At 44.0% G+C, this 15,943-nt stretch overlaps 1 protein-coding gene across 1 annotated transcript in view; it reads left to right on the top strand.

Moving 5' to 3' along the window:
- Positions 1–15,943, top strand: part of stk26 (serine/threonine protein kinase 26) — a 146,536-nt gene that overhangs the window by 127,582 nt on the left and 3,011 nt on the right. Inside the window, exons 4-10 of the mRNA XM_043704337.1 lie at positions 2,974–3,082; positions 3,172–3,329; positions 5,926–6,111; positions 6,830–6,978; positions 9,625–9,724; positions 11,061–11,123; positions 11,225–11,361. Coding sequence (XP_043560272.1) covers positions 2,974–3,082; positions 3,172–3,329; positions 5,926–6,111; positions 6,830–6,978; positions 9,625–9,724; positions 11,061–11,123; positions 11,225–11,361 — 902 coding nt within the window. The remainder of the gene's footprint in view (positions 1–2,973; positions 3,083–3,171; positions 3,330–5,925; positions 6,112–6,829; positions 6,979–9,624; positions 9,725–11,060; positions 11,124–11,224; positions 11,362–15,943) is intronic.

Below are 15,943 nucleotides of genomic sequence, written 5' to 3'. Positions count from 1 at the left end.
AAGGGCCTGTTTCCACACTGTAAGTAATCTAATCTAATAAGGTAAGAATTGTTGGTGATTGGTAGCCAATGCTGGTCATGGGGGGGAATATGATTTTGTGACAATAATGTGGAGGGCAGGCTCCGTAAAGAGCCACAATTAGTGTTCATTATTGCTTAACAAATGAGCCATACAAGGTTTGTGAAGGTTTGTAGCTCAGGTTGAGGTTTAGGGTGTAGGTTTGCTCGCTGAGCTGTAGGTTTGATATCCAGATGTTTCAGTACCTGGCTAGGTAACATCATCAGTGGCGACCTCCAAGTGAAGCGAAGCTGTTGTCTCCTGCTTTCTATTTATATATTTATATCAACTCTTTTTTTGCGAGGAACTTATTGAGCACAATTTCCGCAGTTTTGCCATTCGAGCTTGACAGCATTTATTAGATAAAATCTTTTAAAAATTCGTCATTCATTATTCTTATCAATATAATGAGCTCAGCCCCACTTTGCTCTGCTCAGCGCAGTCTACCATTATAGATAAGCATACTTCCTGGGAAGTGTCTTTTTCTACACTGGAAATCCTGCGCTCATTGTGATTGGCTAGAACCCCATCCAGGAGAAAGATATAAATAGAAAGCAAGAGACAACAGCTTCGCTTCACTTGGAGGTCGCCACTGATGATGTTAACTAGCCAGGTAATGAAACGTCTGGATATCAAACCTACAGCTCAGCGAGCAAAGCTACACCCTAAATGAGTCATAGCTGTGTTACACCCCACTGGGTTAGTGTGCTGGAAATCCAGCCTTGCTATTCCCAGAGTCCTCACAAAAGTTAAAGGTTTAATAAAAGTTGCTATTTATTCCAAATAAACAAATAATAGCTACAGATAAACAATTACAAACTGTGGGTATTCACCTTTTTATTTGTTCATTTGTGGGATGTGGGTGACAGTGGCTGGGCCCAGCGTTTATTGCCTGTCTTGAATTGCCCCTTGAGTAGGTGGAGGTGAGCTGTCTTCTTGGCCTATTGCAGTCAACCTGCTGTGGCTTGACCCGCAATGTTATTAGGGAGGGGACTCTAAGATTTTGATCCAGCAATGCTGAAAGAAAGATGATATGTTTGCAAATCGGGATGATGAGTGCTTGGAGGGGAACTTGAAGGTAGTGGTATTCCAATGTATCTTCTTTCGTTGTCCTTCTAGATAGGTTTGGAAGGTGCTGCCTGAGGATCAATGGTGAATTTCTGCAGCGCGTCTTGTAGATAGTACATACTGCTGCTATTGAGAGTCAGTGGTGGACGTAATGGATGTTTGTGGATATTGTGCCAATTGAGCATGCTGCTTTGTCCTGGATGATCTCAAGCTACTTGAATGTTGTTGGGTCTGCAGTCATCCAGACTCCCAGCCTTGAGAGCCTCAAGGTGAAGCCAATGAGGATTCTCAGCCTCAGTGCAGATTTCCAGCACTCATGAGTTTGAGATCCTGGAGGTGAAGCTTGGCCTGGTCTGGGGGCTAGGTGCTGATGTGAACTGGATTGGAAGGACAGTTATTCTTAACTTTTTCCTTCTTTATCTTTCTAGTGTATTCCCACAGTTTTGTGCTTTTATACCTAAGATGGTGTAAAGGTCTATAACATTTCCAGATGTTTTATTTCTTCATTTTTCTAATGCGTTCCTAACGATTTGCACTTAAGAATCAGTACCTTTGTACCTAAGATGGCATTGTAAGTGGTGACTTGTAAACTTTTCACTGTACTCATGGGAGTACATGTGACAAAGCTAATTCTAATTCTAGTACAGCAACTGATAAGGGAAAATAAATTGCCTTACTTCAGGCTTGAGGGGCGTTTTACTCCAGAGAAAAGGATAGCTCTTTCCGATTTGAAGGTCCAATGACCAAACATTCACACTCACAAGCTATTCAGTTGCCTGGGAGCCAATCACAATTGTTGACAGGCAGAATGCCTTTATCCTCAACAACTGGTCACCAACTCCACAAACCAATCAGCTTTCTGTTGCCAGCTGAATCTCTCTCCATACACACCCACTGGCTGTAGCAGCAGCAGTGTAAATAGCACTTAGAATGAGTGTCAGGGAATGGACTTTTTAAACAGTGCATTTCAGACTACAATCAAAATTACAGAAAAAAATAGAAGATACAGTCTTTGCAACTGATACCTACGTGACAACAGTAACTTCATTTTGAAATGTCCTTCGATGGGTGTAATTGCTTTGGGATCAATGAAGCTGCTCTAGCTTTATAGGCTCACCAAGTTAAAAGCTAGGGCCAGTGAGCCGAGGGACAGAGGAGAGGCTGCAGAAGGAGGAATGTTTGGTGGCAAGAAGATTTTATGAATGCATTCAAGATATGAATGGTTATAGAGAAGATGAACATTTTAATTGTAGTCATAAGGTCTGCAACAAGAGAAAATAATGACAGATTTGAACAATAATGTAATTTGTGTATGCTGAGTGTGGTAAATATGGACTGCCCAGAGATGCTGTTGTATGAACAAATTTAAGCCAATAAATACTTGAAATTCACTTCCCCAGAAAGCGAGGAGGTTGGATCAAGACTGAATGAAATTTTGATAGGCAAGAATGGTGTTGGAGGGTGGGGTGGGGCGTGGAGGAGAGGCAGAGAAAGAGAAATGGAGTTGGAGCAACAACCAGATCAGTCATGAGGTTCTTTGAGGGCCAGTCTGTTAATCTAATTAACCAATGTCCTTCTGAGCTTTCTGCAAGCTTGGCTCCCGTCTCCCACTGTGCATACTCTTTTGTGAGCTGTGAACAATGTTATGTGAGGACCACGCCATCAGACCTACTGGGATTCCTTCAGTCAATATTTACACATTTGCCTCTGAATATTGTAAAGGCTTCTGACGCTTCAACTAACAATTCACCAGGACATTCAGATAGATCTGTGCATTTAAACCTGTTAGAAGGTGGGATCGGATTATTAAGCCAAGTTACAGGTTTGTAATGAGCTTTTCTCTTTCAGCTCCAAGCTGGGCCCTTTGATGAATTCCAAATTGCAACCATGCTGAAGGAAATCCTCAAAGGCTTGGATTATCTGCACTCCGAGAAAAAGATTCATAGGGACATTAAAGGTAATGCTGGGCTCGGTCAGCTCTCAGTCCTGTGTAGTGCGCTGAGAACGACTTCTCACCCTTTTGTCTATCTTCTCTTGCTTATCCAGCTGCCAATGTCTTGTTATCGGAACAAGGTGATGTGAAGTTGGCGGACTTTGGTGTGGCTGGTCAGCTGACTGACACGCAAATTAAACGGGACACTTTTGTCGGTACTCCTTTCTGGATGGCACCCGAGGTCATTCAGCAATCTGCTTATGACTCCAAGGTAAGTATGGGACAACAGCTCAGGCCCCAAAATCAATGGGCCCATTGTTAGAACCCATCATATCTGCTCTGGCTCTTTGCTGGCATTTCAAAGCTGAATTCTGCTTTCTTGAGTTGCCCCTCGCTCCAAATATTGAGGCATTTTACCCCTGCACATTACCAAATCCTGTTCTCCCATTCCCTATCCCCCTCCCAATCTGTGTTCATTGATCCACATTGATTTCAGCAACTGGTTTGTTTTAACATCCTCATCCTCCTTGTCAAGTTCTTCTATAGCTTGGCTTGTTGCTTCCTCTGTCACACTCTCCAACCCCTGTACCATCCTCCATCTTCTCTGCACTCCTCCAGTGATGGCCTCTTGACCATCCCTGACTATTGCTACTTCACCACTACCTTGAACTGTAAATGTTCCAAGCTCTGGAATGTCCTTCCTAAGCCTTGTTTCCTGCCCCCTGTCCAGTCCTCACCTCCACCCCACTAATTTCCAAATACAAAGCGTCATCATCTGCCATTTCTGCCACCTACAGTCAGATCCCACCACCAGAGATGTATTTCCCTCCCCACCCCTCCGCAACTCCTTCGTTCCCCCCACCAATCCACCCTCCACTCCCATCACCTTCCCTTGCCATCGCAAGAGGTGTAAAACCTGCGCCCATACCTCCCCCCCTCACCTCTATCCAAGGCCCCAAAGGATCCTTCCACGTCCCACAGAGATCTTCCTGCACATCCGAACACCTCATCTACTGCATCTATTGCTCTCGATGTGGTCTCCTCTACGTTGGGGAGACAGGGTGCCAATGTGCGGAACATTTCAGAGAACATCTCCGGGACACCCACACTAAATAACCCCACTGCCCTGTGGCCACTCACTTCAACTTCCCTTCCCACTCTGCCAAGGACATGCAAATCCTGCACTTCCTCCACTGCCAAATCCTAACCACCCAATGCTCAGAGAAAGAACACCTCATCTTCCACCTTGGGAACCTCCAACCACACGGCATCAACGTCGCTTCACCAGTTTCCTCATCTCCCCTCACCCCAGATCCAACCCTCCAACTCAGCACCGCCCTCTTGAACTGTCCAACCTGGCCATCTTTCTTCCCACCTATCCCCTCCTCTCCGACCTATCACCATAACCCCCCCCACCTTCATCTACAGAATTGTATTTGCAGATACATTCTATTTTGTTCAAAAAGTGCACAATTTGCAGCCAGTCAATCCATATAACATATTTATAAACTCCTACTTTGAAAATAGAACCAGTCTGACTAGATTGGAATGCAGAAGACTCTAACCTCACACCTTTAATGCATTGTCTGAGCTGAGAAATCACCTTTTTCTTTCTTAAAGATGAAAGATTTAACAGCAATCTGGTTTGCTCGATATATCATCACAGTTGCATGACACTATGATCTTTTGCTATAAATTCCGTGTCTTATGATCCACCCCCACTAGTTACCTGAAGTTACATGAAGGAGCAGCGCCCTGAAAGCTGGTGCTTCCAAATAAACCTGTTAGACTGTAACCTGGTGTTGTGTGATTTTTAGCTTTTCCCACCCTAGTCCAACACCAGCACCTCCACATCCTGACCCATAGTGCCACGGCCTTTACCATGGGTAGAATAAGAAGGTAGGGATCAAATCAGAATGAGGATTGAATCCCATGGAGTTGGTCCCATCCACAACAGCCTTTCAGCCAACTGAGCTGACCAGATCACGAAGGGGTCCAAGTTGCGTGGCAAGATAGTACACATGCACGCTGTAGTGGTGGCAGAGGCTTCAATTTCTTTCGATCATATAGCTGACCACGAATCTCTCCTGTTCTCCCCCCCGTGCCATTGTGTTTGTGTGTGTGTCGAAAAAATGTGCAAATTGATACTCTATCTGGTATAAAAACAAAGTTCTGTAGATATCTGAAATAAAAACAGAAAGTGCTGGAGAAACTCAGGTCTGACAACATCTGTGGAGGAAGAAACAGAGTTAACGTTTCAAGTGCAGTATGACTCTTCTTTGGAAGTTTCTCTGGCACTCTCTGCCTTGTATTTGATTCTCAACCTGTTTGGCAGGGTTATGAAAGCACCCTATTGATTTCAAATTGTTTTTATTTGGTTGTAACACCGTAGCAAGTTCCTGGGATTCCGGATGGCACATCCAATCCATTTTCTGTCTCTATCTTTTACATGTTTTCCTTTTCTCTCGTTCTTGTGCTCACTATTTCTCTCCATTACGCAATCTGCCTTTCATTCCTTTTCCCCTTTTTCTTTTCTCATTCTTTCCTCAGAGAGTAGTCTGGGCGGGGAACGCTCTGCCCGCAACAGTCGTAGACTTGTCAACTTTAAGGGCATTGAAATGATCATTGGATAAAACACATGGATGAAATTGGAATAATGAAGGATAGATAGGCTTCAGATTGGTTCCACAAATTTGCGCAACATCGAGGGCCGAAGGCCTATACCGCATTGTAATGTTCTATCTGTTCACGTTAGATGACTATGATGTCTGCATACCTCTGTTATTAAGCTGAACCACAGTATTGTAGTGACCCTGTGTTATGTTGTAATTGCATAGTATGTCAACATCTCTCTCTGCTTTTTGCAGGCAGACATTTGGTCATTGGGAATTACAGCCATTGAGCTGGCCAAAGGCGAGCCACCCAACTCAGACATGCATCCGATGAGAGTGCTATTTCTTATACCCAAAAACAACCCACCAACTCTCAGTGGAGAGTTCAGCAAGTCCTTTAAGGAGTTTGTTGACGCCTGTTTGAATAAGGACCCTTCCTTTGTAAGTATTTAATGCCATGCTTCTCACCCAGCGTTTTCCTGATTATCCCAAAAGGATGCTGTGCCATTTTCAGGTCAAGATGAACATCATACTAGATTTTTCAATGTGCATTTTTCTTAAATTGAATGGAAAAAACAAGTCACTTAACCGTTGCACTCTGCACAATGGATGCACCATAGCAATTCTGTGGTGTTTGCATTGGGAGAAGAGGAGGGAGAGGGTGTTGGAATTCCACAGTACTTCACCATATATTCCAGGGATCCTTACCCAAAGAAAGGTTGGAAACTACTGATCTAAGAGCCTGAATTCACGATTGAGTGCTGCATTCCTTGAATGCCACATCTCTGGAGAAATCCTGCCATTCCCTGACAGATCCATACTCTTTGTGCTGTCAGTTATTTGTGGATTTTAGCTGTACCTGGCTTAAAACTATATAAACTAGGGATTTAAAACCTGATTGTCTCAGTGCAGTCAGAGCTCAGATCTTGTATTTTTGTATCAGTGCAAACAGTACAGGCATAATGGTGTCCAGAATTAATACTTGTGGTTACATTTTGCTTTGGTGCACAGACAGATTTTTTTTTCCCCTGAGGAGTTGCTTCACACAAAGCCATCAGACCCTTAGTATGGATCAGCAAAAGCATTGTGCCCTGTCAGTACGTGTTCCTGGGAAACAGAATATGCTTAACCATCAATCTGTCTTTCCATATTTGCTCAGCGTCCGACAGCCAAGGAACTGCTCAAGCACAAGTTCATCATTAAAAACTGCAAGAAGACCTCTTATTTAACAGAACTAATTGACGGGTACAAGAGGTGGAAGGCAGAAGGACACAGTGATGATGACTCCAGTTCGGACGAGTCAGATTCGTAAGTGCTTTGTGCCAATCAGATATCCTGAATGAATCTAGTTCCATTTGCCAGAATTTGGTCATATCCCTCAAAACCCTCCCAACTCATGTACCCATCCCAGATGCCTTTTGAGTGTTGTACCAGCCTCCACCCCCTACTGTGGCAGTCGGTCTATACATGCACCACTCTGCATGACAAAGTTGCCCCTTAGGTCCCTTTTCAAATTTCCCTCCCTTTCACTTTAAACCAATGCCCTGTAGTTTTAGACTCTTACCCTTGGAAAAAGACCTTAGCTATTCACCCTATCCATGCCCCTCACTACTTTATAAACTTCTGTAAGCTCAGCCCTCAGTCTCCGACGCTCCAGGGAAAAGCAGCACCAGCCTGTTCAGCCTCTTCCTAAGTTCAAATTCTCCAATCCTGGCAACATCTTGTAAATCTTTTCTGAACACTTTCAAGTTTCACAACATCCTTCCTTAAGCAGGGAGACCAGAATTTCCAAAAGTGGCCTAATCAATATTCTGTACAGTCATGACATGTACTCCTATACTCAATGCAATGACCAATAAAGAAAAGCATGCTAAGTGCTGTCTTCACTATCCTGTCTACCTGCGACTTTGCACTCGAGGAACTATGAACCTGCACTCCAAGGTCTCTTTGTTCCCTAGGACCTCACCATTAAGTGTATAAGTATCATGGGAAGTGTGGTGGTTATGTCACTGAATTAGAAGCCCAGACTGATCAGTCAGTGAACGAGAGTCGAAATCCCACCTGTACATTCAGAGAATTTGTAATTTATCCTGGAAGCAGTAGGTCACTCCTAGTAAAAGTGACTGTTTTGCAAACTTCTTTTTGGGAAGGAAGTCTGCTATCCTCAACTGGTCTCAGCCTGTAGGCCACTCCAGTGTCTCAATATTGTGACAAACCTGCCCTTTGACCTGACTGAAAGAACTGCTTGTTATCGCAAACTGCTGCAAAATAAATGCCTCGTGATGACCTCTTCAGGGCCAATTAGGAATGACTTGTCATGAAAAGCCTTCTCTGAAAATGCTTTCCCTTTAAGTTGCCTTGGATGTGTAAGAATCCTCATTGTAGAGTCTAGCACCACTCCCCAATCTCCCACCGCCACCTAACTGAATTGACAAAGAATGAGCAAGCATCCATTCAGGTTTAATCTGAGTTAGACCCCAGCGCTGTAATCGTTGTCTGATGAGGTATACTGTCTTGATGGTGGTGGAGGATAGGGCTCCCCATGACCTTCTGCAGGATGGATTAGCTGCTGATTCTGGTGTACTCATCTCCCCAGGGACTAGAAGGGGAGCCAGTGAATGTCAGGTTACTGGAGACTGAGTACACATAATGAGTCTGTGTCCTCTGGAATCAGGAGTCGGATGTATCTGAAACCCAAATATATTGTACAGAAGATCCACCCCAGCACATTTCAATGATGCAGTAGGGAATTATTGGGAGAACTGACCTTTAAGTTTGTGTGGAGGTGATGGAGAAGGTATGGAGGGATGGGTCTGGGAAAGGAAGGGTGCACAGATTTGGAAAAGGGTGGGTGGTATGGATTTCGGAAACGGTAGGCTGATTTGGAAAAGGAAGTACAGTGTTGGTGAACAGGATACTTTTGACAAGGAAATTCATGATACAATCACAGCAATGAACCTGATATTACCTTTAGTCTTTGAACTCCAGATGCCTACAGACACACATTCAGGATACACACACACACGGGCACACGCAGGCATACGTGCATGCACGCACACACACACATAGGCAGGGACACACACACAAAGACGGACAGGCACACAGACAGACAAGCAAAGACAGGGACAGACACGTGCACAAAAGACTCAGGCTGATACACAGTTGCACACTTCAATTGCTGCATCTTTCTGTTGTAGCATGTGCTGCAGACACTGTTCACGCCATGTGAGTTGAACGAACAGCCTTCTGAGCTAAGCTACTTCTTAGCGACATTGGAGGTAGCATTTGGACAGGTCGCTGGGCAGAGGTTCCTGCTCTCCTGGGCATGTTGCCATGGAATGCTTTATGTGCATTCAGGTGATAGACACGCCCTGAGTTTAAAGTCTCATCTTAAGATGGCTCCTTGCCAATGCAGCACTCCCCCAATGTTAAACTGTGTACCTTGGCCTGGAATTTGCACTCAAGTCGCTGGAGTGAACCTTGTGAGTCAGAGGTCAGCATTACCACTGAAGCACAACTGACACCAAGCTCTGAAATGTTTGAAAGTATGTGTTGGAGAGTGATATGGGGAAGCACTTTCTTCTTTCAGGAAGTTGTCAACCTCCTCGTGCATATTGATATAAATGTTGGTACCCTCTCAGGCATGCAGTTATCCAGAGTGCAAACTGGAATGTTCCTGTCTCTGGGTAGACTAGTGGTTGACTGAATTATTTCATGTTCTACTCCATGAAGTACAGGAGAGGGAGTGAGCGATTCTCCATGGCAACAGTGGCATGTTAGTGCAGTTTGAGCCCCACTGCCAGATAACAGGACCAATACCTACAAGGATTCGTGCCCAAGATCTCCCAGTAATTGAGGAGTTTTGCTATAAACGAGAAGTTAACACTCACCCTTCTGAGGAGATTGGGTCTATCTGTCACACTGTCCATAATCACATCCTCTTTCTTCCTTTAGTGGCAGCAATGACAAGGACAACAAAAACTCCAAACCTATCGAGTGGTCCTTCACCACAGTTCGAAAGAAACCGGACCCAAAGAAACTGCAGAATGGAACAGTAAGTAACCAAAACTTTTCCACAGTGCCCACTCCTTCCTCCTTGTGCTTCCTGTAAAACCGAGTGGTTCAGTTTACAGAAGTGGAATAGGCTGGCTCACTGGGTTTGGAAGAGCAACAAGATTCTGCCATGTGCTCAGCCATGTGGCCATCAGTTTTTTATTCCTTTTCTTTGTATTAGTTCATGGGATGAGAGCATCACTAGCTGGGCCAGCATTTATTGCCCAAGTTAAGAGTCAACCATATCATTGTGGGTCTGGAATCACTTGTTGGCCAGACCAGGTAAGGATGGCAGTTTCCTTCCCTAAAAGGCATTAGTGGACCAGATGGGTTTATCAACAGTTGACAATGGTTATCATTAAATTCTTAGTTCCAAGTTTTTAAAAATTCAATTTCAACTCTTACTCCACCGTGGATTAAAACCCGGGTGTTCAGAAAATTACCTGGCCCTCTTGATCTAACAGTCTGGCAATAATGCCATTAGGTCCTCGACTTCTCATGGTAAGCAACTGGTGAATGTGGTCTATTTAATACAGAGAAGACAGCAACCAATGTTTGTGCAGCAAGCTCCCACTAACAACTGTGGTAATGATCAGCTAGCCTGAGTTAGCGATGTTGCTTGAGAGATAAATACTGGTTGAGAGACTTGGGAAAGGTCCTCTGCTGCTCTGTAGATTGTAGGTTGGACCTCTATCAAAAGCCTCATCACATCTAAAAGATGGCGTTGTCACCCGGGGTTTTGTGCTCTGGATTTCGAAGTGGAACACAAACACCGTATTTTGTGCTTGGTAGTATGTGTAGTGTGAATGGGATTATGGAAACAGTGACTGGTTTCGCTCTGAGTTCTTGGTTCAAGGCTTACATAACACAAGAACACAAGAAATAGGAGCCAGAGTGGACTATCTGGCCCATCGAGCATGCTCTGCCATTTAATAGGTTCATGGCTGACGTTTTCGTGAACTCAACTCCACTTACCCACCCGCTCTCCAAAATACCTTTGCTGTTCAGCAAACTATCTATCTTTGCCTTAAAAACATTCAATGAGGAAGTCTCAACTGCTTCACTGGGGAGGGAATTCCACAGATTCACAACCCTTTAACTCAGTCCTAAATCTGCATGCCCTTATTTTGAGGCTGTGCCCCCTAGATACAGTTTCACCAGCCAGTGGAAACAACCTCACTGAGTCTATCTTATCTATTCCCTTCATAATTGCACATCTTTCTATAAGATTGTCCCTCATTCTTCTAAATTCCATGATGGTCACATTAATGTGCTCATACCAGATGTTTCTTGCTGATTGAAGCAATTATTAACATCGGTGCTCGTCCATTCTCTAGGACCAAGATGTCAAGACGTTATCGGCATGTTTATCGACTGTGATTGCTCCTCTCTTTGCTGAGGTGAGTCAAATGTGGGAGCTCCTTTTAACGGCATCTGATTTGTTATGATGAGAGAAAGTACTCCAGTTTGAACTAAGGTCCACTCATCTTTCTCCACCCAGCTTAAGGAACAGGAAAGAGGCAATGCAGAGAAGACTGGAGCAATAAGTGAACTTGAGAAAAGCATTAACATGGTGGAAGCAAGCTGCCCAGGCATCACAGAGAAGATGATAAAGAAGCTAATAGACAGGTTTCAAAGGTCAGTACTGTCAGGAAATGGTTAAAATACTAACCCTGCACTGGCTAATGATATGTTATTATTATTGTGTTGTATAGATAACTTATTGAGTTATTCTATGAGCTGCAGTACCATGTATTTATCTGCTTTATCTAATAATATTAACGTGAATAACGCCATGTGGTAGGCAGGTGGACAGGGTGGTGAAGAAAGTGTTTGGTACACTTGCCTTTATTGGTCAGTGCATTGAGTATTGGAATTGGGAGATCATGTTGCGGCTGTACAGGGCATTGGTTAAGCCATTTTTGGAATACTGCATGCTGTCTGGTCTCTCTGCTATAGAAATGATGTTGTGAAACTTGCAAGGGTTCAGAAAAGATTTACAAGGATGTTGCCAAGGTTGGAGGGTTTGAGCTTTAAGGAGAAACTGAATAGACTGGAGCATTTTTCCCCTGGAGTGTCATAAGCTCTGGAGTGACCGTACAGAGCTTTACAAAGTCATGAGGGCTAATGGATAAAGTGAATAGCCAAGGTTGTTTCCCCAGGGTTAGGGAGTCCAAAACCAGAGGGCATAGGTTTAAGCTGAGAGATGAAAAGATTTAAAAGGGACCTAACGCAGCAATTTTTTTCACACAGAGGGTGTTGCATGTATAGAATGAGCTGCCAAAGGAAGTGGAGGCTGGTACAATTACAACATCTAAAAGGCATCTGGATGGGTTTATGAATAGGAAGGGTGTAGAGGGATATGAAACTAGATTAATTTTGGATATCTGGTCGGCATGGACAAGTTGGACTGAAGAGTCTGTACCCGGGCTTGTACATCTGTGAATCATTATCTTAGTGAGGCAATAATATCTTGGAATAGTTCCCATCTTCAGAAATTGTCTGTGACTCAACCTCAGTTAGCACCTCCCATCCCAAAACTGGGTTGCTTCTTTCCCAGCTCCTTATACATGTTCACAACTTCCACTGGTAGTTGTACCTTTGACTTCCCATGGTGCTCTGTACTGAATTCCCTCTCCAACCCTATTGGGTCAAGCACTGGTTCACCAAGACTAAGTCTCATTCCTTTGTTCTGTGTTTAGTTTTGACTGATGACACTGTACTAAAACACTTTTACATCTCTTTACCTTGCTGAAAATGCCGTGTCAATGCAAATCATGCTGTCGTCATTGTGCAAAGAGTAAAAAAAGCAAGAAAACGTCTCTTGTATCTCACGCTGATAGGCTTCTGTTTGTTCACTTTGCCTGATTCAGTCAGATATTGTAAACACAATGCATGCAAAATATCCACTCCATTTAAACAGTCAAACCACAATGTGCAGCTGGGGAATCCCCCTGTTGAATAAATAATGTTTCAGAGGGAGGAAGTAGAAGTAATGACTTCCTGCTGTTCGGTTTTCTGCTCCGGTGCTAGGGATACTCATGTCACTGCCAATTTATAAGCAACCTTTTGTCAGCAGGATTCAGATTCTGGTTTCTGGTTTTTTGGATGCTCCCATATACAGTAGTTCAGTCTTGCGGCCTGAACACTGAAGGATAAGGGTGGTAAGCATTGTTGCCAGTGTAATAGCAGCATAGTGAAATAACACCTCCGCCCTTACAAATGATCAGATTTTCCATGCTGATATGAGCAATGCCATAGAGGATCTGTTCGCAGAAACAAAAAGTTATTTTTGACTTCTGGAAATTAACAAGAATCAGTTTCATCAGTAAGCAAGGTTTCCCATTGGTTTGTTGAGTTCATATTCAAATTGAATATTTCCTGTTACTTGAACCACTACTGAAGCCTGGTTCACCAGTTAGTGCAACTCACCATCAGTTACTTAAAATACCCATGGTCTGCTTCCTGTTCTGACATTTTCACACTCAATCCTCACTCCAGACATTTGAATGCAACTTCCAAGGCAGTGCAGAGGAGTGCTGCACTGTCAGAGGTGCTAACTCCCTGATGAAATGTTAATCTGAGGCCTTGCCCACTCTCTTGGGTAAGCGCAAAAGGTCCCCATGGCACTATTTAAAGCAGGACATTCACGTTCTCCTTGTGCCTTTCTCAATCACCTAACTTCACAAAAGATTGTGGTCTGTTCAGTATCTCAGTTCTGCTTGCTGTGAGCCAAATAGCTGCCTCACTTCCTATCTGACCGCAGCACCTACACTTTAAAAATATTGTGATGGCTGTCATCTGCTTTAAGCTGCCCTGAGGTCATGAAAAGTGCAATATTGATAAACTTCTATTTTCGCTGTTGCAGTTATTTATAGTGCCTGGTTGATTGACAGTGCTGATCAGCATCTGGAAGGGTGCATGAACAAGAAGGGTTTAGAGGGATGTGGGCCAAACACTGGCAAATGGGATAGATTAATGTAGGATATCTGGTCGGCATGGACAACTTGGACCAAAGGGTCTTTTTCTGTACTGTATATCTCTATGATACTATGATTGCATTGTTGAAAGGCAAGTCTTCATTTACAGTGCTCCTCCTGAATCTCAGAAGCCCCAGGATCTCAGAGGTCCCTCAGAACCTCTCACTTGGCCACTCCAAATGCTGGAGAGGCCCATTGGGTTAGAATGGCGAGTGTTCTGGTGTTGTTGAATCCTGTCAGGAAGGCTGGCTGACTTGTTTCTTGTTCTCACACCTGATCACATCACAAAAACAGAGGGGGGGAGTCATGGAAACCTTGTGTCACAAGGATATTATCATCACTTTTAAGACACGGTAGTGAATGTACCGTTTCACAAAGGATTTACAATGTTATGAGGGCAGTTTATTCCCAGACAATTAGGTAAAAACAAGGATTGCAGAAACACGTGAGACACGGCCTCAAGTGGAATATGCAGTTTGTAACTCCGCAAGAGACGTGTGCTTTTTGTACTCAGTGATGGCAATCCCACCGAATCAAGTGGCAGGACTGAACTGAGACCGTCGCCCAATCTGCCCAGCCAATGGGGAGGCAGTGATGCTGTGGTATTGTCATGGAACTAGTAATCCAGAGGCACTAATGATCTGAGACATGGGTTTGAATCCCACCGTAGCAGACAGCAAAATTTGAATCAATGAAAATCCAGAATTAAAATTGGCCTAATAGTAAATATGTAACCACTGTTGGTTGTTGCAAAGGCACATCTGATTCACTAATATCCTTTAGGAAGGGGGAATCTGTCATTGTTGCCTGGTCTGGCCTACATGTGACCCACAACAATGTGGTTCCTCTTAACTACCCTCTGAAATGGCATTAGCAAACCATTCGGGTCAAAGGGTAGTTAGGGATGTGTGATAAATACTGGGCCAGCCAGCGGGGCCCATGTTCCATGAAAGAATAAATATCATGAACATTCCCTTATTGGAGGGGTTGGGTGAGCTCATAAAACCTTATGGGCCTTCAACCCTCACTCCACCTAAACCATTATCTGTCAGCCTGGTAACCCCTTCCAGCACTTCTGTTTAGCTTTCAAGGAGAAAGTCTGCAGTTCTTGAATGGTTCATTGTGCTTTGGAAAAGAGTAACCAAGCAGTAAGGTGCATCCACAGAATGAAGGGATTGATTGGAAAAATGAATCACCCACATTAACTGGGTTTTGTGACAAAGTGGGATTTCCACAATCTCTCAACTCCAGCTCCCTCAGAGTGATGTCAGAGTGATGTAGTGCTTAAATCTTATTTACTAGAAATTTTAGACTGTGTGCGCGGTCCGGTAGAAACAGTTTTGCTCCATCAGTGCCAACAAGAGCAAGGACTCTAGGCTCCACATCACCTGCCCAATTATTAAGCCCTATGTGCACTTCAGGGCAGCACGATGGCTCAGTGGTTAGCACTGCTGCCTCATAACGCCAGCGACCCGGGTTCGATTCCAGCCTGAGGCGACCGTCTGTATGGAGTTTGTACATTCTCCCCGTGTCTGTGTGGGTTTCCTCCGGGTGCTCTGGTATTCTCCCACAGTCTAAAGATGCACAGGTTAGGTGAACTGGCAATGCTGAATTGTCCGTAGTGTTAGGTACATTAGTCAGAGGGAAATGGGTCTGGGTGGGTTACTCTTCAGAGGGCCGGTGTGGACTGGTTGGGCCAAAGGGCCTGTTTCCACACTGTAGAGAATCCAATCTAATCTTAAGTCATGACCGCAATTAAATGGAAACCATCACAACTTTAAGTGTGTGTCTGAAAGATTATTTACTTTTAAATCCATTCTTGGACTGTGTGTGTGTGTGTGTGTAAAAATGTGGGAAAGCGATAGAATTGGCCCTCTCTACTCAAAACAAAGGAAACAAGATACAAATTAGGCTCGACTGTGAAGGTGAGAGAATGTAAGAAAAATGGAGAGCAGCTATACTGAGGTCAGTTTCTGAAATTGATACCTCGAGTCTGTAGAAAGTGTCTGGGAAATGAGGTATAGTTCCTCAAGATTGCATTCTGCTTATTTGGAACGTGGTAGCAGACGTTTATGACAGAAATGAGCGCAAGGTGGTTTGATGAAATGGCACTGAGTTTAAGACTGGAGACAAATATTGAACAAGCTTGGTGAAGACAGCAGATTTTTTTTTCCTGTACAGATTAGATTAGATTAGATTACTTACAGTGTGGAAACAGGCCCTTCGGCCCAACAAGTCCA

The sequence above is a fragment of the Chiloscyllium plagiosum genome, chromosome 15 (assembly GCF_004010195.1).
Source record: "Chiloscyllium plagiosum isolate BGI_BamShark_2017 chromosome 15, ASM401019v2, whole genome shotgun sequence".
NCBI lineage: Eukaryota > Metazoa > Chordata > Chondrichthyes > Orectolobiformes > Hemiscylliidae > Chiloscyllium > Chiloscyllium plagiosum.
Note: the sequence above shows the minus strand (reverse complement) of the source record. Positions and strands in the feature narration are given on the sequence as shown.